The sequence below is a fragment of the Monodelphis domestica genome, chromosome 7 (assembly GCF_027887165.1).
Source record: "Monodelphis domestica isolate mMonDom1 chromosome 7, mMonDom1.pri, whole genome shotgun sequence".
In the NCBI taxonomy this organism is placed as follows: domain Eukaryota; kingdom Metazoa; phylum Chordata; class Mammalia; order Didelphimorphia; family Didelphidae; genus Monodelphis; species Monodelphis domestica.
The window spans coordinates 273,667,528-273,692,170 of NC_077233.1; the positions used below are offsets into that span (position 1 = coordinate 273,667,528).

At 37.7% G+C, this 24,643-nt stretch overlaps 1 protein-coding gene across 2 annotated transcripts in view; it reads left to right on the plus strand.

The window, feature by feature from the left end:
* Positions 1-24,643, plus strand: part of FANCC (FA complementation group C) — a 223,763-nt gene that overhangs the window by 153,829 nt on the left and 45,291 nt on the right. For both annotated transcript variants that reach the window (XM_007497923.3, XM_007497925.2), the window contains 2 exons: positions 22,003-22,055; positions 23,571-23,670. In XM_007497923.3, coding sequence (XP_007497985.1) covers positions 22,003-22,055; positions 23,571-23,670 — 153 coding nt within the window. The remainder of the gene's footprint in view (positions 1-22,002; positions 22,056-23,570; positions 23,671-24,643) is intronic.

Below are 24,643 nucleotides of genomic sequence, written 5' to 3' on the forward strand. Positions count from 1 at the left end.
CTTTCCAGAATATCTGTCCTTTACAACAGAGTTTTTGTTACAAGAAAAGCTATCAAAAAATCTGACATTATTTACATCATTCCATAATCATCATCCCCTACTTTTTCAGAACAGATTTGGTCATTTTAATTTAATAGTGTTCAGTATCAGTTATTTTAAATTGTTTCCTTTTACATTGTGCCATCATCAGGTATAATGTTTTCCTGGTTCTGCTTACTTCAATTTGATCTGTTCATTCGTGTCTTTTCGTAGTTGAGTCTGTCTTACAATAATATTCCATTACATTCATGTACCTGTTTGTTGATTTTCTAATTCATTGGCTTATTTTTCTATGTCCAGTTCTTTTCTGCTGCTCTATTTTTGAGTATATGGGGCCTGTTCATCATGCTGTAGATATCTAATAATGGAATCTCTGGAACGTTTGCCCTTTAAGAATTTAATTCTAGCTTTAGTTTTTCACTAAATCCTCTGTGACGCTTCTCATGCACAAGTCTTAGTTGGTAATACATTGCCGCATTCTTGTTCCCAAAGTGTTTCTGGATTGCCATTTGAGTGATTTCTAACTGTAATCTTTCACAAGTTGGGGTATCTGATGACTCAAAGCTTTGCAGGTCACCTGAAAAACTTAGAGATATTGCTTTGATCAGGGTGTGGCTGAGAGTCAGTCAAGCACTGACCAAATTGCCAAAGATAGTTCAGTCTGATCTCCTTTTTTGTATTCAATTTTGACTTGAGCTTTCTGCTTATCGGCTGTCCAAAAACAGAACAGTGCAAAAACAAAAAAACCTGTTTCATGGGATATTTGGTCATCTCATACAATGTTCTCATGAGAAAAGCGTTTGCAAGAAGATTATGAAGAAGATAAATGACAACTTATCCACTAACATCTACTGCAGAAGATGAGAAAGCAAGGAAAGCCTATGAAGAACTCCATTTGAATAAATATATGCTTTCATTCTCATTGTGTAAAGGTATACTTAAGGTAGAGAAATGAAAATTCTATTGGAAAACATGGATCAGGAACATAAAATGAGAGATGCCAGAGATTTGCAGAACTAAACAAAATCCTTACCCTTTCAAGAAGAGAGAAAGATGTTCTGTGTAGATAAGACCAAGAAAGCCTAGGAACTATTTCACCTAGTCAACATTTGCTCTGTGCTAAGTGGAGAGAAGTATGTGGCTGAGGATAGCCTTTTTTTTTCATGGAATATTATGGTGGGAGATTATCAGTAATGCCACCTCAAAAACCAGTGAAAACCCATTTTAATTAGCAAGAGGCCCAGTGAAACCAGATCATTCTGAAGGGCAAATAAAGATGAATCTGGAAAGGAAGACAATAAAGTGATATAAGATGGAAAAAATCCAGAAAGATTTCTGTAGCTAATTATTTTCCTAATAACCGTAGAGCTATCATATTTAAACTCTAATATCAAGTGTAATACAATGCATGAGAGATAGGAATTGCACTGAATCAAATAACAGGAAGCACAGTTGCAATAAAGCAAGTATACAGCAAAGGGGACCATGCTGAAACAACACATTATAAGGACATTGAAGGATTTTCAACATATCTGATAAAGAAAAGGATGCCAAGCACTGTGGTGAAAATAATGTGCCTTATTACTACCCCCCACAACCCCCCCCCCAAAAAAAAAACCCAACCCACAACTTATCAAGCAAATTTCCCATCTATACAAAATCTTTACAAAACCATTTATTAAGGGCATTGATACTGAACATGTGAGAAGGGGATAGACACATTTTCACAAACTATGAGACCTCAAGACCTTTCTGAACTTGGTTTACTTTATAAAAAAATTTTACTTGATAGAATCAATTCAGCTTTAAAGATTCTCCTTCAACTAGGTATGCTCCATGTGTGGGTCACAAGATGTAACACAACTTTCTTCAGTAACTTTCTTATTATGAATAGAAAAACAACCAAAAAAAAATCTCAGAATCAACTTCTTTCTGCAATAAAGCTATTATTTATAAAGATTCTCCTTTCCCCTGTACCATGGGTTAAGCTAGTTTTTCTTTCAAAGAATCCAGGGCTGTGCTTGGGATTTAATTGGCTCAGGGGCCAAGGCACCTACCTGGAGCAGCTTCCTGGTAGTTTCTGGCTGCTTTGACTTGCCTTCTTAGTTGCTGGAGGACATGAAAAGGCTCACCCACTTGGAGTCAGGGCCCTTAAAACTTGGTGACTGTTCCAAGATCATACCCTTCCCTGCAGACCAGACTCCTGTAGGAGATGGGGGGAGTGTGGGAGAAAATGTCTTCCTAATTTAAGTATTGAGATACTTTTGTTTAATATCCTTTATCTGCTATGTCAAAGCAAAACTTGTTTTTTTAATTGTTTAATGACATATCAGTTTTCAATTTCATTCCATCCTCAATCCTGTAATAACAGGGTATCATCCTGAGTCAAGCCTACCTAGCCAAAAAAAGTTTGTTACTGTTATGGAAGATTTCTACCCCAGGGCTAAATGGAAGAGATATTCTCCACATTTGTTGAGGTTTTCCAGATTTGCACCTGTTGGCAGGCAGTATTGTGCTAATGGTATCAACACTTGGGATTTGGATATTGTTTTGTCTGTTTCGGTCACGTCTGGGTCTTCATGACACTGTTTGGAGTTTTCTTGGCAATGTGAATTTCAAAACTATTCCACCTTAATCAGACCATTCCTTAGAAGATCTGATTTAGCTATTTCCTGATCAATAACAATAGAGATACTTGGAATAACAGAATCAGGTCTTAGAAACTACATTTTTCCTCCCTTCTTAGTTTAACAAGATTAGGAAGGTCTGCATCAAACTCAAGATTTAATTATCTGAGAAAAATCACCATAAAATGTGGCAGCTGACTTGGGTATTTTATTATTTGGGATTTCCCTTGGCAACCACTTAAATTTAGATTTTTTTTAGTCTCAACCATAATTTCACCCTTTACAGCAAAGATACCAGAGTGGTTTGCTATTTCTTTCTCCAGCTCATTTTATGGATGAGGAAACTGAGGCAAACAGAGTTCAATGCCTTTCTCAGAGTTACTTAGCTAGTAAGTGTCTGAATCTGGATTTGAGCCTTCTTGACTCCAGGCCTATCTTTTTATCCACTGGACCACCTAGCCTCCTGTCAGCACTCAGAATGTCACCTCCTCAGTGACATCTGTAATCACCGAAAAGAGTTTCGTCTAACCATTCTCATAGGAAAAATTCAACTGAACAAATGATGACTATTGTTAAAGTTTTAGTATTGTGAGATTTAAAATGGTTGAGGTCTTAAACTGTAGTGATAAAAATAGTGGAAGATATAAATTGTGATAGATATAAGAGAGGGTGAGTTAATTTGACCGCAGAAATATGTTTCACTACAGTGTCTTGGGTTTAAAGTCAAATATAAGGTGGTCGCCAGGGAAATATTCCCAATTATTCAAATACCCAAGTCAATTGGGTTTTATAGAGATTTTTAATGAACAATACAATGAGTAATCAAAGAAAGAGAGAGAGGGAGTAAGAAAGGAATAAGTATGAAGGGCCTCAAGCCAATATGGCCTAGCCCTGAGTCTTAAAAAGAGAAATCAGTCCGTTTTTTAACACTCACCACAAGATCTAAGTAAGGATTTCTAATGACACCAGGCCAGCAGCATCTCAGCTGCTTTCACCAGCTCCCTCCTCCATCTGAATGTTTCAGAATCAGTCTCCTCAGAATGAGTCTCTCCAATCTGAATGTTTCAGAATGACTTCCCACTCTTCCCTGAGCTCTTATTTTTAAGGGCAAAATCTTCTCTGTCACCTCCCCAAGTCCTTACATCTACCAATCACTGTAGATGTTTCTAAAGGACCGCCCATTTTGAATTCACAGCTGAGTAGTTTTAATCTCTTTAGTAAGTCAGGAAAAAAATGCTGCTGTGTTGACAAATTTCATTAGAAAAAACCTCTGAATAAGTTATCACCCTTTTAGGTTTAAGTAATTTACAAGTTGTCCCACCTTTATCGGTACTTAGTATCCTATTGTATCAATTCTAAAACAGTCATGACTCAAAGAACTTCCTGTCCCTTCCATAAGCATGGGTCAAAGTACTTTTCATTGTTCTCAAGGAGCTCTCTGTCCTAAAGCAGTCCTAAGTAGGGTGGAGTAGGGATATTCCCAAGGCAAGGAGCCCCCACACTCAAGTAGAATTCTCACCATCTGCTAGGGAATTTTTTAAAGTAGAAGATTCCCCAATGGGGGAAACCCCTAACATTCATAAGTCTGAGAAATTTTGAGGTATCCACTTGGATGGATAGACAATACAAAGCTGGTCATTATTATATGTATGGTATTGGATAATGCCAGTGGGTAATGAGCTGGGCTCAGAATTAAATAGGAGAAGAACTGAATAACTGCACAGTGCTTTTAAAGAACCTCAGGCTTCTCCTTAAGCAAAGGCCTTCTTGAAAAAATCATCAATATTCTCTTGGACAGTAGTCTAAACTCTTCAGAGGTCACCTAAAGGTCCGTGAAAAGGTATATGTTGGACATGAGTAGGATAGACTATATGGCCAAGAATTGTTCAAGGGAAGCAGCAGCATCAGGGAGATGATAGTTTTGGTTTTTTGGGTTTTTTTTGCTGGAAAAGATAAGTTTTATTGGGGTCACTTACATATATGGAATGTTATGATTAAAATTATCTCAAAAGATTGATTTGGGGGTAAGAACCTTGTTGATAACATTCATTTATTGGTTGGGCCAACATCCTAACTGATGAGGTAACTTAGAGGTCAGTGGCCCTCTCAAATGACCGGTCCTGGTAAGGTAGCTTAATAAAGAGTTTGGGGAGCTCATTACCCAGCCTTAGGGAGACAATATTCTTGAAATAGGTGAGCCAGTGATGTAGCAAGAGCAAGGAATGAAAAAAGATAGGCCATACAAGGACTTCCCTGATCCTAACAAAATGTGAAGAGATCTAAAGGAAGGGCCCTAGCATATTGTGTGGGACTCCCCCCCTCAAACCTCCCCCCCCCCAAAAAAAGATTTCCAAAAATAGAAAACAGTTTTACATGATGTGAGGGATGGAAATTAGGTGCGGAGAAGACCTACTTTGAAAGTATGAATTTGAGGCAATTGATCAATTGGGACCTCGTTATCTGTCGAATTATAGAAAGTGCACTTTGTCTTATTGATGATGGGAACTCCAGACTGCCTGATAAAATGCTCTCCTTTAGACCCTTAACCATTACTTGTTGCCCCCTCTCAATTCTGAGCAACACATTTCATTATTTTGTTTATAAATAAAGCAAACAGAGCAGTTAGGTGTCTCAGAGGATAGAGTGCCAGGCTTGGAGTCAGGAGGACCTACTTTCAAATCTGGCCTCAGACACTTCCTAGCTCCATGACCCTGCACAAGTCACTTAATCCCAGTTTTCTAGCCCTTACTGCTTTTCTACCTTGAACTGACACTTTGTATCGCTTCTAAGAGAAAGGAGGGGTTTAAATGAATGGAGAAATAAAGTGAATATCTGTCCCCCTTTCGCACCTCTCAGCAAAGAAAAATGAAATCCCCACTCATGAGCAATTACTAGTTTCCAGTTGTTTAAATCTGACTTTACTTATATGAAAAGTATTTTGAAGTTCTGTTCACAGAGTTCTTGGACTTCTCTTAGCAGGTCAACTCCCAAGTATTTCATATTATCCATAGTTATTTTAAATGGAATTTCTCTTTCTGTCTCTTGATGCTGGACTTTGTTGGCAATATATAGAAATGTTGATGACTTATGTGGGTTATATTATATCCTGCAACTTTGCTGAAGTTGTAAATTATTTCAACAGCTTTTTAGTTGATTCCCTAGGATTTTCTCAGTATACTATTATATCAGCAACAGAGTTGCTTCATTGCCAATTTGAATTCCTTCAAGTTTTTTTTTTTGGAGTACAATATTGAATAATAGTGGTGATAATAAGCATCCCTGCTTTATCACTGATCTTACTGGGGAGGCTTTTAGCTTAATGCCATTAGAGATGATCCTTGCTTTTGGTTTTAGGTAGATTATTATTGTTTTAAGAAAGGTCTTGTTTATTTCTTTGCTTTCTGCTGCTTTTTTCATAGGAATGGGTATTATATTTTATCACAATGTTTTTCTGCATCTATTGATATAATTTTTGTTGTTACTTTATTGATATGGTCAATTATACTTATAGTTTTCCTAATATCAATCAACCCTGCATTCCTAGTTAAAATCTCAATTGATTTTAGAGTATAACCATTGTGATTTCTTGTTAGTATTTTAGAAAACTTTTTGAATCAATATTCATTAAGAAAAGTGGCCTACAGTTTTCTTTCCTCATTTTTCCCCTTCCTGATTTAGGTATCAAAACCATATTAATGTCACAGAAGGAATTTGATAGAACTTCTTTACCTTTTTTTTTTTCAAATAGTTTATATAGTATTGGAATTAATTGTTCTTTAAATGTTGGTGTAATTCCCTTGTGAATTCATCTTATCCTGGGAAATTTTTCTTGAGCTCACTTATGATTTGTTTAATTAATTTTCTATCAATTCTATTATAATATAATTCTATTAATAAAAATACTCTATTTCCTCTTCTGTTAACCTCTACATTTCTGCATTTGTTTATGCTCCATTTTCTATTTCCAGTTTTCTCTAGAGGATTATTATATCTAACTTTTATAAAACTTTATTCATTTCCTTAAGTATTTTATAATTAGATTTATTTAGTTCTATGACAGAGATTTGAGGTTCTCCACTTTCACTCTCTTTCTTCCCATAACTCTTTTTTTCCTTCAAGAATTTGGATGCTCTACTATTTGGTGCATATATATATATTATTGATATTACTTCATTATCTATGGTACCTTTTAGCAAGACTGAGTTTCCCCTATTATCTTTTAAAATTAGGTCTGCTTTTGCTTTTGCTTTGTCTCAGATCATGATTTCTACCCCTGTTTTATTTCAGCGAGTCATAATCAGTTCTGTTCCAGTTTTTTAATTTTAACTCTGAGTTTCTTTGTGTTTAAATTTGTTTCTTAGAGAGAACATCATTGGATTCTTATTTCTAATTTATTCTACTATCTGCTTCCCTTTTATAGATGAGTTCATCCCATTCATAGTGATGATTAACCTTTTATTTCCTTCCATCCTATTTTCTTCCATTTTTTCTCTCTCTTTCACTCCTTCTCCCTCTTCCTCCTCTCCTGTAAAAGTCTTTTTTGCTTCCTATCACTGCCTCCCATAATCTGCTCTCCCTCTTATCAGCCCCTTCCCTTTCTCTTAGCCGCTTTCTATTTTTCCCATTGGGTAAGATGGATTTCTTTCCCCAACTGAGTATGTGTGTATATGTACATTTAAAAAATATATATTATTATATGTGTATTTTGACAAAAGTATTAATATTAATATATAATTAATATAATATATAATATGTGTAAGTATATATTTACCTCTTTGAACCATTTTAGATGTGAATGAAGTTTATATTTTGCCCCCATCATTTTTTTCTTCACTATAAAAACACTTCCTTCTGTGCTTTTTTGAGGGTAAGATAATTTTTCCTTTTCTTCTCTCATCCTCCTTCTCCCAATGCATCCCTCTTTCTAACCCTTCCATTATTTCTTTGATATTATCCCAACATAATCATCTTACACTCATGCCTTCTGTCCATGTTGAGTCCTTCTAAGTGTCCTAATTATGATAAAATTCTTAGGAGTTCATGTAGCATCTTTCCCTATAGGAATGTAAATAGTTTTATCTTTTGGCATCCCTTATAATGTATTTCTCTTTTAGGTTTACCTTTTTTATGCTTTTCTTAAGTCTTGTGTTTGAATGTCATATTCTCTGTTCAACTCTGATTCTTTTCATCAAAATGCTTGAAAATCCTATCTTTCGTTAAATATCCTTTTTTTCTCCTGAAAGATTATACTCAGTTTTCATGGGTAGTTTATTCTTGGTTGAAATTCTAGCTCCTCTGCCTTCCTAAAAATGTCATTTTTCAAGTCCTTTGCTCCTTTAACATGGTAGCTGCCAGATGTTGTGTGATCTTGTCCTTGTTTCCATGGTATTTGAATGGTTTCTTTCTGGCTGCTTGAAGAATTTACTTTACTTGAGAGCTCTTGAATTTGTCTATACTATTCCTAGGAGTTTTCATTTTAGAATCTCACTAGGAAGTGACCAGTGAATTCTTTCAATTTCGATTTTACCCTCAGGATCTAATAAATTAAGGCAGTTTTCCTTAATAATTTCTTGAAATGTGATGTCCAGGCTCTTTTTGTTGGTCATTGCTTTCAGGTAGTGCAATACTTTTAAAATAATCTCTGCTGGATCTATCTTTTCTAGTTGTTATTTTTTCCCATATTTCACATTTTCTTCTATTTTTGAATTCTCTTGACTTTGTTTTATTGTTTCTTTTCTCCTGGAGTCATTAACTTCAACTTGCCCAATTCTAATTTTATGAAAATCATTTTCTTCAGTGAAATTTTATACCTCTTTTTCCATTTGGCCAATTCTGTTTTGTTTTTTTAAACCGGTACCTCTGTCTTGGAGTCAATACTGTGTATTGGCAAATACTGTGTATTTGAACCTAGGACCTCCTGTCTCTAGGCCCAACTCAATCCACTGAGCCTCCCAGCTGCTCCCCCCCCCTCCATTCTGTTTTTTAAGATATTATTTTCATCAGTATTTTTGTGCCTCTTTTTCCCAAGCTGTTAATTGTTTTTGTTTTTCATAATTTTCCTGAAGTGTTCTCATTTCTTTTCTCAATTTTTCATCTATCACTCCCATTTGATTGTGAAAATTCTCATTAAGGAGAGAGGAATTCTTATTAGATTTGTGTGCAATCTGTTTTTTTTTTTTTTTTGAGGTTTTGCTTAGAGTTGTTTTCAGCTTGGTATCTTCTGAGGTTGTCTTGAGCTTCTGTCACCAAAATACTTTTTATGCTCAAATTCTTTTTTATTGTTGTTAGTGACTCATTTTTCCAGGATTTAAAAAATGTTTAATTCTTTGGGCAGCAGAGTGGCTCAGTGGATTGAGAGTTGGGCCTAGAAATGGGAGATCCTAGGTTCAAATGAGATCTCGGACACTTCCTAGCTGTGCGACCCTGGGCAAGTCACTTAATCCCCACTGGTTAGCCCTTACTGCTCTTCTGCCTTGGAACTAATACACAGTATTGATTCTAAGATGAAAGGTAAGGGTTTAAATTTTTTTTTGAATCCTGTTGGAATTCAAGTTGGATTCTGCTCACCTCTGGGCGAGGAAGGTATTGGAGTAGGTCACTCTCCCAAGCTTCAAGGTTTTTCGCCCTGCTGTTTTCATAGTTAGTTCTATGATTCTGTAAGTTTTCAGTGCTTCCAAGGCAGTGTAGGCTGGGGAGAGGTATAGTTCCTGCTTTACTGGTTGGGGAAAAGTTCTGTGCTCCCTTGGGACCGCAAGTATTAACCCTTTCTGCCCTGGAAGTACTTCTAGTAACTAGAAACCTGCTCCCATGTTCCCACAAGTGCTCCCCGAGACCCTGGAACTGCACAATGGAGTTTCCAAACAGTCTCCAGGCCTGTACCCAGGGCCCTCACAGAGGTCCCCTATAATCCCTTTCTGACCAAGTATGCCAATCCCTTGTCTTCTCTGGGGCATAGGGGGTGGGGGAATGGGCTGAGAGCTTCTGGCACTGCTGTTGGTATTGCTGTCACTGCTGCTGCCTCCAAGGCCCATCGCCGATATTGCCACCACATTGTCCTCTAGGCCAGCTTCCATCCCAGGCTCACAGAGATCTCTTTCCTGGGCTAGAAAGATGACCAGCATAGTTATAGTGGGGAGCCTAGATGTACTATTTCTTCCAATTTTACCACCCTGTCTAGTCCCTCCTTATCATGACTTGCTCAGTAACTAATAGATATCTTTTTCTTTTGGGAATCAGAGTTGCCCTTTTTAGGAACTGTGTTAAAAATATATGTATGGACTGTGGGAAAAAATTTCAGAAGAATATGGCATATCTATGCTATATATTTCATTGGTGTTTAAGTATTTTCTCATTAAGTTTCATAACCAGAAGAAATTGCAGATACCAAAGACTGTTTAAAGTATTTTTTTTTTAATTTGGCAAATGAAGTATAGAGAAGAGCTTCATTTTTTCACATTTAAGTATTATTAACCAATGGGGAACCAGGTAGACTACATAGATTTCCATTTCCTCTTTAAGATTTAGGATATAGATTATGCTAACTTTTTCACATGGAATGTTCTGAGGTTTGCTGATATATAAATGGGACTGAATATTTCCCCAAAATCCCCTCTTATTTTGAATCTAGGCACTGGTTTTCTGATAGGTCATTCATTCTCTCCCACATTTGTCTTTCCTTTACATTATTTTTGGTAACTTATTTGTATCATGTCTCTATTTAAAACAATATTTTCTTTCATTTATCTTATTGCATATATAATTTCTACCATAATATTCTGTGCCTTATCCCTCATCCTGTATATCATTTCAGGATTAGAATTCTTAAATTAACTGAGATAAATTTGCAATAATTTCTTATTTTTCCTGCATTAGTCTATAGGTAGATCAAATTAGATCTAGTTTATTTGAGAGTTTGCCAGATGATCTGGCTTTGATGACAGTGCAAAAAAATGAAAGATTTTTAACTTTAATTTTTTAAAAGCCTTATTAAAAAATCTACTTCCATCTTCTGACAGCATTGTCATAGCAGAGAAGAATACATCTTGTGTTTTTAAACATGTCTTAAATGAAGGTTTAAGAACCTTTGATTTTGTGAACCCATTTGAGGCCATGACCTTGATAATATTTGTCAAAAACACCAGGTTTCGTAGTATATATGTTTAAAAGGCCTTCTTTTTTTAGAGGAAGGGGGCGATATTTGATTTGCTGTATTGTACAGTTGTCAGGATGTGGCTTTAGAGGTATAGTTCCTGCTTTACTGGTTGGTGATGGCTCAAGAAGGGAATTACAATACAGAAGGATGAGCCCAAAGCCCTGACTGATTTGGAAGGTTCTCGTTAGGACATTTTAAAGCTATAGTGCCAATAAACCAACTAGAAAAGGAGTGAGCTAGTGCTATAACTAAGTGATTATGAAGATAAGTTGAATAATCGGCTTCATAGCTGCATCATCTGACACACTTATCACAGTAATATCGGGGAATGGTGACATGGCTATGTAGAAATATCAGAGAGATCTGGGAGACCCAAAATAGCAGGCCGCCACGCATGTTTCTTCTTACAGGAGAAACCTGATAGCCATGACATTCTATTTGAATTCTGAGAATAATTAAAGTGTGATGGTCTAAGGAACTTGCATTTTATATAGCATATTGGTAGTTAAGTTTTTATCCCTTGGGAAAATGTAGATTAGACGAGAAATCCTACAGTTACCAAGACATAATGACGACAAAAGAGAAGAGTGTTAGACAGGTTGCACGTTGGGAAATGGCCTTCCTAAATGTTCTCTGGCCCCTCAGGACCTTGCAGGCCCTGCGTTTTCCTTGAAACTACAAAAAATAAAGAGAATTCCGTGACAAGCACCAGCCTTCTTAAATGGAGATAATTTTTCAGGAACCTCCTTTCCCTCTCGGCTCAGCTTGTGGCTTTCTCTCTCACAACGACGTGCCTACCCACAATATTTGGTTGCCCCTTAGTGAATAAGTGTTAACCCTAGTTTGTCATTTACTGTGTAAATGGTGTTAGAAACTCTTCAGAAGCAGATGTCCTTGTGTTTCGGTGACAGCCGGGGTGCAGGAAGACTGTAATCCGCAGATTCAGATTCTGACCTTAAAAACTGATGTCACCTCCAGCTCTGAAAGCCATTCACTAATTATGCAGCTTTCTTGGCACCGTCTGCTTTCCCAAGGCTGGCTCAGAATCAGAAGTATGTTATGTTTTCCAGTTAAGATGCAGGCTTGGGAGCCCAGAATGCTATTGTCTGGATTCGACAGGAGAGTGGAAAGTGCTGGGTGGGTGGCATGGCGACACTACGTTGTGCTACCATCCAGCACACCAGGCTTTAGGATTTTGCTCTGGTTCCCATGCCCTTCCATTACCCCACTCCTGTGGCCAGTCCACACTGCTGGCATTCCTGCTAGGTCCAGAAGAACTGCTTACTTACCTTTCACAACTAGATTTATTCATGAAAAAGAGGTAGGGAATATTGGAGAGAACTATACAAGTAAATGATGCAAATACATTAGTATTATTTTGCACATATCTTATTTTGAAATCACATTTTCCCTATTATTTCCCAGCTAAGAGTCTGCTGAGCTGAACTAATATTTTTAGAAAAAGTGTTCAAACCGGTGTTTTCCTTATTTGCCTATATAAGGGATAGGACAAATTAGGTGCTTTTTATGCTCTCAGTGAGACCTTAAAATGCCTTAAATGAAAATTCCTTATTTGCAGAGTTTTGAATCCATTATTTTATTTTCTAATAGCTGAAAAAATATTGTAAAAAATGAAGAGTTTCTTCTGTCTTGGAGAAAAAACTTCATTTGTTTGTGGTTGAATGACCTTTCAGTAATGCATTGGTTGTGAATAACTGTTATGTCTTCTCATTTATTAAGCCTTTAATCGATAGCTTATAACTTAACAATACAAAATAGATTTCTTTCACAACAACAAGGAAACATTTTGTCCTAACAACTTGTTGACAGACAGCAAGAATCCAAACTTGCCAAAATGGTTACACTAACCACTGTGAGCCTCTGGGGGGCACCAGATCCTTTGACACCATCTTTAAAAAAAAAAGTGTGTTTTATTGAGGCCTTTTGCCTTTACACAGTCATTTCAATTCCCATCCATCGCAGATGGAACCTACCTTAATAACAAAAACAATGAAGCAGAATTATCCTAGGAATATGGCTCTTGATCTGAAAGGAGATCACTGACCGCATCTGACAACGTCTACCATGCTGTGCTAGTAGTTCCTGCCTTTTCTGCCACGAGCAGGAGGGTCTGTTACATTACCTGTCCTGTCACTTTGGCTGTTTTTTCAGTTATTCCAAAGCTAGTGATCTTTTCATCTTCATTGTTATATTCATAGTGTAGATTGTTGCTTTGGTTTTTTCTTTTGTTCTTTACCATGTTATTTTTAAAGTCTTTCCATGTTGCCCTGAATTCTTCATATTTATTATTTCTTCCTACACATTAATAATCCATTAATTATAAATTTGAATTTTTTCAGCCATTCTCCATTTGACTGGCACCTACTTTGTTTTTTAATTTTTTTGCTCTTACATAAGATACCACCATGAATATTTTGGAATAAAATATATTGGACCTTAATTTTCCATCTTTTTTTACTTCCTTGAAGTATTTGTCCAGTCGTGTGACAGCTGGGTCAAAAATTACTGAGAGTTGCATTCCCTTTCCTGCATAATTTCAAATTGATATGCAGCAGAATGAGACAAATTCTCAGCTCTACCCACAACGTAGTAGTATGGCTGGCCCCATCCTTTTGCAAGGTAGGGAACATAATTTTGAAGTTTCTGTTTTTCTATTAAAGTTAGAGAATTGGAGTCTAATCAGAGAAGTTAAAGGAACTAGAGCAATGGTAGAACTGAGCACCTTTAGAAGTCAAGGACTAATATTTAAGGCAGCAGAATGTTGAGGCTCCTTTACTCAGACTAGTCTGCCAAACTCATCTGGATGTAAGAAATTGAATTTAAATTCTGGTAAGAGGAATGCTGCTTTGTTCAGACTTTTATTTAACAATCAAAACAAGACATACCTGTAATAATTGTCACTTTGTCTTCCTGAATTTTTCTCCCCAGTTTTTACCCCATAATATTAGAATAAACTTCTATGCTTAAAAAGCGTACGTACATTTGGTATTTGTTAAGTTAAACACAAAAGTACCAGAGTGACAGATTTATCATTAATTAAACAGTAATTGCATGTGCTGGGGAAAAAAATCTTCCGGTATAAACAACATCTGGTAGGGATTAAAAGAATATTTTTTCCAAACTAAAACTTGTTGAAAGCAGTTTGTATATTTTGAAACAAATAGATCCTGTAATGTAAAATGGATGTTTACATTCTTCTTATTTAGTGTTTTTTAGCACTGGCAGAAATAAAAGGATAATGGCACAAGGAGAAAAAATATATTTCTAGATATACCTCCCTTTAATGGTAGAGGCTCAACTTTGGCAAAATGAATCATTTTCATAAATTTTTTTCAATGAAGTCAAGCGAAGGACTTCATTATTATAAGAACCTGGTGTAGAATCTATGTTTAAATGTTAGCGTGTATTCCCAATATTTAAAAAGTAGAATCTTTATTCAAAATCCCTCCTATGATACAGTAAGTTTGGATTTTTTTAAAAAAAAGGTATTCCTAATTCAGAAAAATTATAATTTTAGATTGGAGAGAAGAGGTGAGCCAAGTACATGTGGCAGCCTGTGCTGTAAATTAATGGCGTCTGGATTTGTCTGATCAGTTCTTACACTGTTGCTTCTAAAGCCCTCAGAATCTGGCTTTCAACTCGACTACTTGACTAAAATTGAAATGTTACCATTTCTTAATTGCAAAATCTAATTGTCTCCTTTTCCTCTTCAATTTTTGACACTACTGAAAACCCCTCCTGCAAATGTCGCTGCTCTCTTCTGAATCTTTATCCGGGTCTCATCCCTAAGATCCTCTTTTCTTTTGTTCCCTGCAATCCCTCCCTTGTTACCTCATCAGCACCTTGAGTTCGGTTCTCCCAAGGCTGCATGGCGAGCCTTTAGCCTCTCTCTCCTGCCAGTCCTCCATCACTCACTGCCTGTTGGACGTCTCCACCTGAAGAGACGTCTCAAATCCAGCATGTCTAGGACGGAACTCACTGTTTGCCTCCCCAGTCCCTGACCCATCTCTCTTCCAACCTCTCACCTCGGCTCAACACTTTGTGGCCACTGAGTCTAGAATCAAGAAGACCTGAATTCAAATTCAGCTTCATACTGATGGTATGGTCTTATTCAAGTCACTTCAGCTCTGAACCTTAGTTTCCTTATCATTATAAAGTGGGGATAATAGTACCACCTACCTGCCAGGGTTGTAGTATTTCTGAACCCAGTGCTTGAGCCTTCGTAGGCACTTAGCAAATGCTTTTCTTGGTCCCCTCCCTCAGTCCTTCCTTGCCCCAGTATGGCTGTGGCTTGTTAATTCCACTTCCACAAAGCCTCCTCTCCTTCCCCTTAGCTCTGTCTGCCGGGGCCTCTTTGCTTTTGTCTACACCGGAGCGCCTCCTCTTGGCCCTTTGGCTTTACATTTCTCCTGTTCCGGAGGAACCTCGGCGCCGACCCCAGCACAGCCTCGTCAGGCACCGGCCTCGAGTTGTCATGCTCCGGACACAAATCTCACGTGACGCGCCGACTGCTCCTCTTGCCCATCAGCCCTGCCGTGAAGGCCCCGAGCCGTCTTTCTCCTCTTCCACCCCGTGGCGTGACTGTCCGGAGCCTGGCCTCCTTCCTGCCACACTGACCGTTCCTTGTGGCCAAAGCGCTCTGGAGTACTCCCCAGTGGCCGCAGAGCACCCTCTTCCTCTGCCTTTTGTTTTCTTATCTGTCTTCTGTCCCCCAGGAGAAGAGAACGTCCTGGAGGGAAGGGCTTCTTCCCTTGTTGTCCTCCGCACTCCAGTGCAGACTAACGATGCGCAGAGCTTGTGGGGTGGGCGCATTCTCGGGGACTTAGGTTAAAGGGTTGACTAGAGCCCTTAGAAACTAATGGACATCAGGACAGCTCGGTAGCCCAGTGGATTGGCCCGGACACAGGAGGACCTTGGACACTTCCTAGCTGTGTGACCCTAGGCAAGTCACTTCACCTCAGTCGCCTAACCCTTGTTGCTCTTCTGCTACAATCTGTACTTAGTCTCAAAAAGGAAGGTGGGGTTTTTTTTTAAGAAGTTAATTGACTTGCTCAGAGTCAAACAGTAATAAATATTTGTCAAAGGCAGAATTTGGTAGAAGATTGTTCGTCACATTATTAAAAATGATAGAAAAGATAGAAGTATTTTTCCTTAGATTTTGCCACTTCATCTACTGTTCTTTCCATCTGACCTAAGTTAATGGTTAGAGATGAACTACCCAAACTGAAAAGAGATGAAAAGTACCCAACTAAACAATTATAGTCTCCAAAGAGTACAAATCACTGTTACTGAAATACGAAAGAAATAACTGGCCCTCCTCCTCCACCTGTACACATAAAGGTGCAAATATAACATTATTACTCAGCACTGGGTAGAAGGTAGGTCATCCTTTTATATTCAATTTAACTCAGATGGGGATAGGCTATCTTTTTTTTCTTTTTATGAAGAAAAGGAAAAAAAAAACATAATCCTAAGAATGGAGAGAGTAAAGAATAATAAGACGATGGAAAGGAACTATACCAAGGAGAGGATCTAGGCTAATAAGTAGATATCCCAGCATATGAACTGAAAAGAAACTATTGAATGTCATTTGCAAAGTCAGTGATGTGTACTGGGGACAGAAGCCCTATTTCCGTATGTGTTGAGTGAATCAGTATTCTCTGTGCCTAGCAAATAAATATTAAATGTGCTCAATTGCCAGCTTTCTACATTTTTTCAGATACATGGTTATGAAGTAGGAAATGAAAATCAAGTCAACTTCTTTATTACATCCCTAGATGGATTTGAAATAGCTCACAAATGAAAATAGTTAAGCCATATGGAGAAGATAATATCAGCAGATTTTGTTGGGATGGAGAAAAACAGACTTGGACAGGAAACGAAGGGCTACTTTTTCTCTTCTTGTTTTTATAGGAAAGAGAATGGCCTAATTCTTAGAAATTCAGAATAGAATAGAGAAGATCTGTATGATTTGATAATCCTGAGAAAATATCTATTTATGTTTCCTTCTTTGAAAGTTTTTTTTTAATATAGAAAGGCTATATCTTCCATATATTTCTTAATGCTATTGTGAAAGATCCTGAGCGAATTTTGATAAATTAGCTTTGATCTCCACATAAAAACTACCCTTGTTTCAATGATGGTTTTAAGCAATTCTGCTGATATGAAAAGTATCCAGAATTTTGCTTTTGTGATTTGATGTCACTAAATTACTTCCCTGGCCCTGATGCATTTGAATGTTAATGAGGAGATTCATCTGATCATTAAATGATGTGCTTGAGGAATGTGAAGAGTTTCACTTTCAAAATGATCAATAAAGGTTGCAAATAAGTTCAAAGCTTCAAGGTGGCAGAAAGGAAGCTGTTTTTAAAATTTAAACTTCTACAATGACTATTTAAGTAAGTTTTCCCTGCCTCCTGGTGGCTTAACTATTTTAAAAAACTAACAGATCAACAGCGAAAAGTCAGAGGTTTCAGATAGAAGAACCTTTATTCCAGTTTTGTTTTGGTGAATTAAATGAATCATTTGAACATTATTTTTTATTTCCCTAATTATTGTAATTAATCCTTATTCTATACATTTGATAAACTTTATTTCTTCTATTTGGAAATTATAATAATATTCAATGAATTCCTTGCTGACACTCTCTATGTGGCTTTCTTAACATTGAAGGAGAAACCGGGATAACTAAAAGGGCAATTAGATTTGTCATCACTCTGTTCTTTTAGTTGTATCTGACTTTACAAATGTGGGAGCTCAGACCCAGACAGAGATAACCTGAGTCATACAGCAGGTTAGTGACAGAGGCTGCTTTGCTGTAACCAAGACTCTTGATCCTTAGTTGAATATTAAACTACATATTTTAATTTTAAGAAAAAAATTTGTAGTACTTATTTCCTCCCTAAATCTTCCCCATTCCCTACCTTCCTTATTACTCTAGAGGGCAACACTGGACTTGCAGGCTAAGATGACTTCCCAGTCAAAGGCATTTCGCAACTCTTCCTTCTCTCTCCCCTGATCACAACAAAGCATCTCAAAAGGACAAAAATCAAAATCAGACGAGGGAAGGGATTCTGCCAAGGGACATAGCCTTGAAGGTAGGCAGAGTTTGGGCATTTCCATGCTATAAGGGAGTAAAATTACACCCACCAAAGCACTAGCTGATCTCTCTCTCTCTCTCTCTCTCTCTCTCTCTCTCTCTCTCTCTCTCTCTCTCTCTCTCTCTCTCTCACACACACACACACACACACACACACACACCACCTACCTTACCAGAGTCTAAATTCTCGGGGGCTAGCTGAGGGCACCACAGTTTTGCCCCTGAGGACAGTGCAAGGCCTTGGCAGCCAGACTTGGGACCCAAAGCTGAGGAGCTTGGATTATGGGAGCAGAGATAACACAGAGATGGGTTGCCCACAGCAGACACTGCAGAAACTGTAAAAATAGTCTTAGGGCAAAAATCACTCTGTAGCTCGCTACACTGAGAACTGCCTGCCCTCCTCATTCAGACTTCTGGCTGAGAATGGAAGACAAAACTAACACAACAATGGCCACCAACACCTAGGAATTACAATCCATGAGTACCAAAAGAATAAGATACAACAGAGAAAGCCTCTGACACCAGATAACTTTTATGGAGAAAAGGAGCAGAGTGCAGAGATGACAGCAAAGAGTAACAAGCAAGCAAACACATCCAAACTTTCAAAAAAAAATGGAAATTGATCACAAGCTCTCAAGGTACTCAAATTGGGGTTCAAGAACCAAGTAAGAAAGATAGAAGAAAAATGGCAAGAAAAGTGGGAAAAAGAAATGCAAGTAATTCAAAAAGAAAAATAACCATTTAAAAAACAGAGTCTCTCACTTAGAAAAAGAAGCACAGAAGCCACATAAAGTAATAAAAACAAGCAAATTGGGGACCAGAATTGACCTGCTGGAAGCCATGAAAAGTGGGATAGACCAAACTGAAAAGGAAAATCAAAAGATCATAGCTGAAAACCAGTCTTTAAAGACTAGAATTGGTCAAGTAGAAGCTAATAATCTCACAAGACAGCAAGAATTAATAAAGCAAAATCAAAAGAATGAAAAAATAGAAGGAAACATGAAATATCTCATTGAAAAGACAACTGGCCTGGAAAACAGGTCCAGTAGAGACAATTTAAGAATTATTAGTCTACCTGAAAATCTACAAAAATACAGAATCCAGGACATCATATTACAAGAAATTATCCAAGAAAACTGCCCATATATTCTTGAACAAGAGGGCAAAATAGACATCAAAAGAGTCCATAGATCATCCTCTATATTAAATCCTCAAAAGACAACCCCCAGGAATCGAATAGAGGGCAACACCATATTCCTATATCTCAAACTCACAACCTGACTTGATCACTCTCTCATCCCCCATATCTAATCTGTTGCCAAAGCCCCTCTATTTCACCATTGTATCATCTTTCAAATATGTCATCTTCACTGCCACCGTGGCTGCCACTGTTCTAGCCCTCCCTGACTTCACACCTGGATTACTGAAATAGCCTGCAGGTGGGTCTGCCTGCTTCACCCTCTCCCTGTTAGCTCCACCCTCTGTTCAACCACTAACATGATTTTCTCCTAACATGCACATCTGAGCATGTCACTCCCCTACTTGATAAACTCCAGCAGCTTCCTGTTGGCTCCACGAACAGAAACAAATGCTGTCTGGCACTTGAAGCCCATTGTAATCTAGCCTCCTCCTGCCTTTCCAGCCTTCTTACACTTCACTGCCCAACATGCACTCTTCCAGTGACACTATTGTCCTGGCTGGCCCCTGTGCCTAGAATGCTTTCCCTTCTCCACTCTGAATGCTGACCTTCCCACCTTCCTGTAGGTCCCTGCTACAATCTTGCCTTCTCCAGGAAGCCTTCCCCAATCCCTCTTAACCCCACTGCCTTCCCTCTGTCAATTATTTCCTATTTACTCTGTATGTAGTTTGTTTGTATATATCTGTTCGCATGTTATCTTCCCCACTAGAGTGTAAGCAACTTGAGACAAATCATTTCTGTAGGAATATTTTGTCTGTAAACAGATCTCTGGAAAAACTTAGTAATCATACATGAAACTCGATATATGTTTTTTTCTATTCATGTTTGCTTTTCTGTATTGCATATATGTTCTTCGTTAAACTCCTGTACCAGAACTCAACATGGCATGGTGGTAACTCCGGGTTTTTGAAGGTTATACAACAATGAAAATCAAGCCATTTCAGGTCCTACCAAGGCGGGGAAGATTTTTAGTACAGGCCTGTCAACTGACAATGTCAACTGTCCAAGAACTAGCCTATATGAAATTCAGAAACATCATGGTGGCCAACATGGGATGACTCCTCGTGATCGTCAATGCAATAATCAATGCTTTAAATATTGGAATGAATATACTGTTAATATATTTCTTCAATTTTATTTTTATAGTCTTAGCATTTCTAGTTTAAACTATCCTGAGAAACTCTTCTGGCATTTTTCTGCAAAATATGTATTAAGGATTCAGTATTCTCAGAACACTTCATACGTATCAGTTAATGGCTGGAATCTCTGTTATTAAATATCAGGAAACTGAAAAGACAGCTAAATTACCTGCCTAAAGTTAGAGGAGAAAATAATCTGGTTCTCCTCATATTTCATAGACCTAACCTTTCTGCCAGGCTTTCCTTAAGTAGATAATTTAATTCTGAACATTGTAGTTATTTTGGATGTGGATGCCAAGTTCCATGGGGGTTAGAAAAAAGGAAAAAGATGACAAAAAAGTTTAATTTAGATGTTTTCACTTTAAAGTGGAGGATTATAACTTGAAGGTCACAAGGCCCTATCCTTAAAACAATCAAAGCTAAATCTTTTGCCAACACATCAATTCTGTTTCCTTTTTATTAATGATTACTTGGAGACTTCTGTTACTGAAAGCACTTTGCTTTATGCCTGGGCAGCCAGCTGTGAATACTCATGAACACTAGATGGCATACATTCAATGCAGCAAGTAAAAACATAATTTTATGACTGAATATAATGAGTTGGAAAGCTCATGGAAGTGAGGTGCATTCCTTTTTTAGAGTCTGGCCAAAAAATAAAAATAAAAACTTGAGAAACAATGTCTTAGTTTCTGGGAATTGAGGAAAAAATTTTTGTTTGTTTTTATTAGTTGGGTGTTTTTGTTGTTGTTGTTTTTTTAATATTGTTGAGTTGGGTTTTTTTAGCCACTTTAGAATACAGCTTCCTAGAGTCAGAAATGTAATTTACAACTCATTGGGACTTAAAAATATTTCTATCCTATATACCAGATACCAATAAAGTTTATGTCATGATGATTCATATAAACCTTCCAAAATTTGTCTTTTTAATGATGCAAATAGTCATTTCTTTTCAGAATCATCATGATGCTGCAATAAACTTAAGACTTGTTTTTATTCCCGCTTACAACAGAAATTACTTAGGAAAATTACTTTAACCCTTTAAGTGTCCGGTTCTTCATTTCTAGTCATCATATCACTAGTCAAGACCCTATTAGGGTAGATGTTACCCTCTAAAAGAACTTTGATCGTTTAGAAAGGGATCGTGCTAATCTAAGACTTTATACCATTATTATCAGGATCGGTTTATCAACAAGCATTAGGTGCTTACTATGTGTCAGGTATTATTATCCTGGGTTCGGGTGCTCTCAAAAGTGAAACAAGTCTGATGGAGGTGACAACATGCATAAAATATATTAATTAATATAAAGAATAAATACAAATAAGTAGGACTTTCATAATAAATTACTTTCATAGGAAGAATCACAGTTTTTATTACTAACATGATTGGTTGTTTCACTTCCACTGTGAGAAAATGTTTATAGAGCACATGCAATATGTGGAGAAGTCTTTGTGAGGCTTTTTTGATGCATCCAAAGAAATAGAGCACAGTCTGTGACTTTAAGGAGCTCCTTGTAGTCTATTTTTCAAGTGCCAGTAAGTGCTTCTTTCTTTATGAGTCACTGAATAATTAATTTACGCTTTTTTAGCCTAGGAAAGAATATGATTTTTGTCCTTTCTAGTCCAAAAGGCTATTCTTCTTACACTGGGAATAATAGTTTAATAATCCACATTCTTGGTAAAGTCTAACTGTTGATGTCATTTACACTCTCTTTTTTTTTCTCTCATAGCCTCAAGCAGCCTGTCATCCCAGCATATTCCGAATTGTTGATGAAATTTTTAGGCAAGTATCATTTAATGGTTTGGGGGCAGTTAATCTAATGCCGTCGGTTTTAAAACTAAATTTGAATGACAGACAAAAATATCTTTAGACTACTGACAATTAGAGTTTAAGTCAGTTGCAGATTTTTCTGTGCTACCTTTTTTCCTTCATCCAGGGAAGATATAGGAAATAATCAGATTCAGACAGATCATTTGAATTTAGTACTGTAAACTTAAGGCTCATGTAAGATATCTGCCTTATTTATTATTTGCCTTTTGTGATTCTGCTGATAATGTTAAAACAATGTTGGATTAATTCACTCTGGGAATTTTTCAACTCAGAATACTGGGAAGCAGCAATGTGTTCGGTTCACCACATGAGGGCCAACCATTCATTAGGAGCTGATTTAGTCTTAAGAGAAGCCTTTAGACCATAATTGTGCTGATTTTGTTACAGCATTCTTCTGAAAGCAAAACAAGCCAAGTGTATAACCTTAGAATCCATGAGCCGTATTTCTTCAGAATATCCTGCCACTGGGAAAATTAGTTTTAGTTGTCTTAGCTCTTTGGAAAATGAATTAGGTCTCCCAGTATAAACTGCAGAGCTCACTGGCATGGCTGGGTTATTACTGGCTATTTGTAGGGAGCCCTTAACATGACATTTTGAGACGGAACTGAAAATAGGAGCTTCCGATTATCTTTGGACATTTATAGACAATCCTTTGTGGATGGGCTGATTTTCTAGGATAAAATTAAGAAGTGAAATATTGCTTCTAAAGATTCTTCCTCCCCAACAAAGGAACTGTTACATCTGATGGTAATAAGACCCTATTTATAAAAATTAGATATTCTAAATTGGAAATTTTAAATAAGAAAGGAAAAAAACCTTTTTGAATATGATTGAGAATCAGATTGGTATTTTAGATAAAAACATGTAGAAATAATAATAATAAAATAATGTTTTTATTAATTAAAGGTAAACAGCTTACTTTGATTACAGATGTTTATGGAGGGATTTTTTTGTTTGTTTGTTTTTACAATGATTCATTTTTAAAGGAATTTTTAAAAGAAGAGTTGTATCAGACAGGGGAAAATAACTTGGCAATTCTAGACCTATTTGCTTCTCCTAGATCTTTTATTTACTTGTCTGTTGGTCACTTTGGCTATTTGGGTTTTGTTTCTTAGTTTACAAAGTTGGGGTGATTTACAGTTGCTTGTCTTTTTATCATTGTTCATTGAATGAAGGTTCCTGAAAAACCTGCCATGAAGCTTAGCCTGAATTACAGAAAAGCACGTAAAATTTTTGCTTACGGAATTTTTAGACAGTTTTTAGGAAATGTGATTAGTTGAGGGAATTCAAAGCCATAACATAAAAAGAATATTTTCACTATTTTTTCCTCCTAATGAATGTCAGTGGGACTTACATTTATTAATATCATTAATATTAATATCAATAATCTTGTTTAATCTTGTTGATATTATTAATTTTATTTTATTAATAATGAAAACTTTCATAATTTGATATTACAACGTTTAGGAATGCACTACTGGAAACCAATGGAACGTCAGAAGTATTGACTATTATACAAGTGTTTACGCAGTGCTTTGTTCAAGCCTTCCAGAAAGATAGCAAACAGGTGTGTGATATTTTATTGTTTTCCTACTTATCACAAAAGTCTTCTCTTTAGTGACCCTGGTAGACTGACGCATCGTAGAGTAGGCTCGTCAATGAGTGCAGTCAGTTAAAGCAAAGCCATTTGAATGAAGAGGCTTTTTGCTGATGCTGTACCTTCATGGCTAGAGACGCTTCTCCAAAATGGTGACAGAGCGGCGCGTTACAGAAGCTCTCACTTAAACAGGGGACGCGGTTTCCTGCCATGTCCGCTGTCTGCTGATCCGGAACGTGTTCCTGAAAGGTCCATCGGGACTCCCCTTCTCCAGGATTAGGCATTCGTTGATCTACCTGGGAGCTGTGACAGGAGAAGGTGCCACCTCTATGAGAATCGGCTCCTGGAAACTCGCCATTTGCTTGTGTGTCAGGATTCCGTGTGCATCCAAACCGACGTCAAGCCCGAGGGAGAGGTGGACGTGTAGAGCGGGAGGCCACCAGCACAAGTGAGCTTCACAGAGTCCCTGAGCCCCTCACATCACACTCGGAGAAGTAAAGGAGGCCAGACAGCATGAACCGCCTTCAGGGAGAATCCCCCCGAGACCCAAGGGAGACGGAACCCTAAAAAGCAGCGCGCTTCCCTACTGATGTGGGCTTTCCCGGAGTAGAACACTCATCCGGACGTGTGCACAAACGGAGATGCAGGCCCATGTGCGCAGCATGCCAAGAACTGTGGGGCTCTTTGCGGTGTTAAAAGGGGAAATGGATAGCGTGACGGGTGCGGCCTGCGTCCAGACCTGTGCTGCGTCTCCAGCTGGAGTGCGCAGCCGCCTCTCCCCAGAGTGCCGGCTCCCAGGCTCCATGTCGCACGTGGCATTTTCAGCGTTCTCTGGTCGCTGCCACGGTCTCTGGCGACCTCCGGTCATCCCCTGCTTCAGATCTCTTGATTTTGCCTAGGGAGGACCGGACAGCGCGTCAGCCCGGTTCAGCTCTGCCAGAAA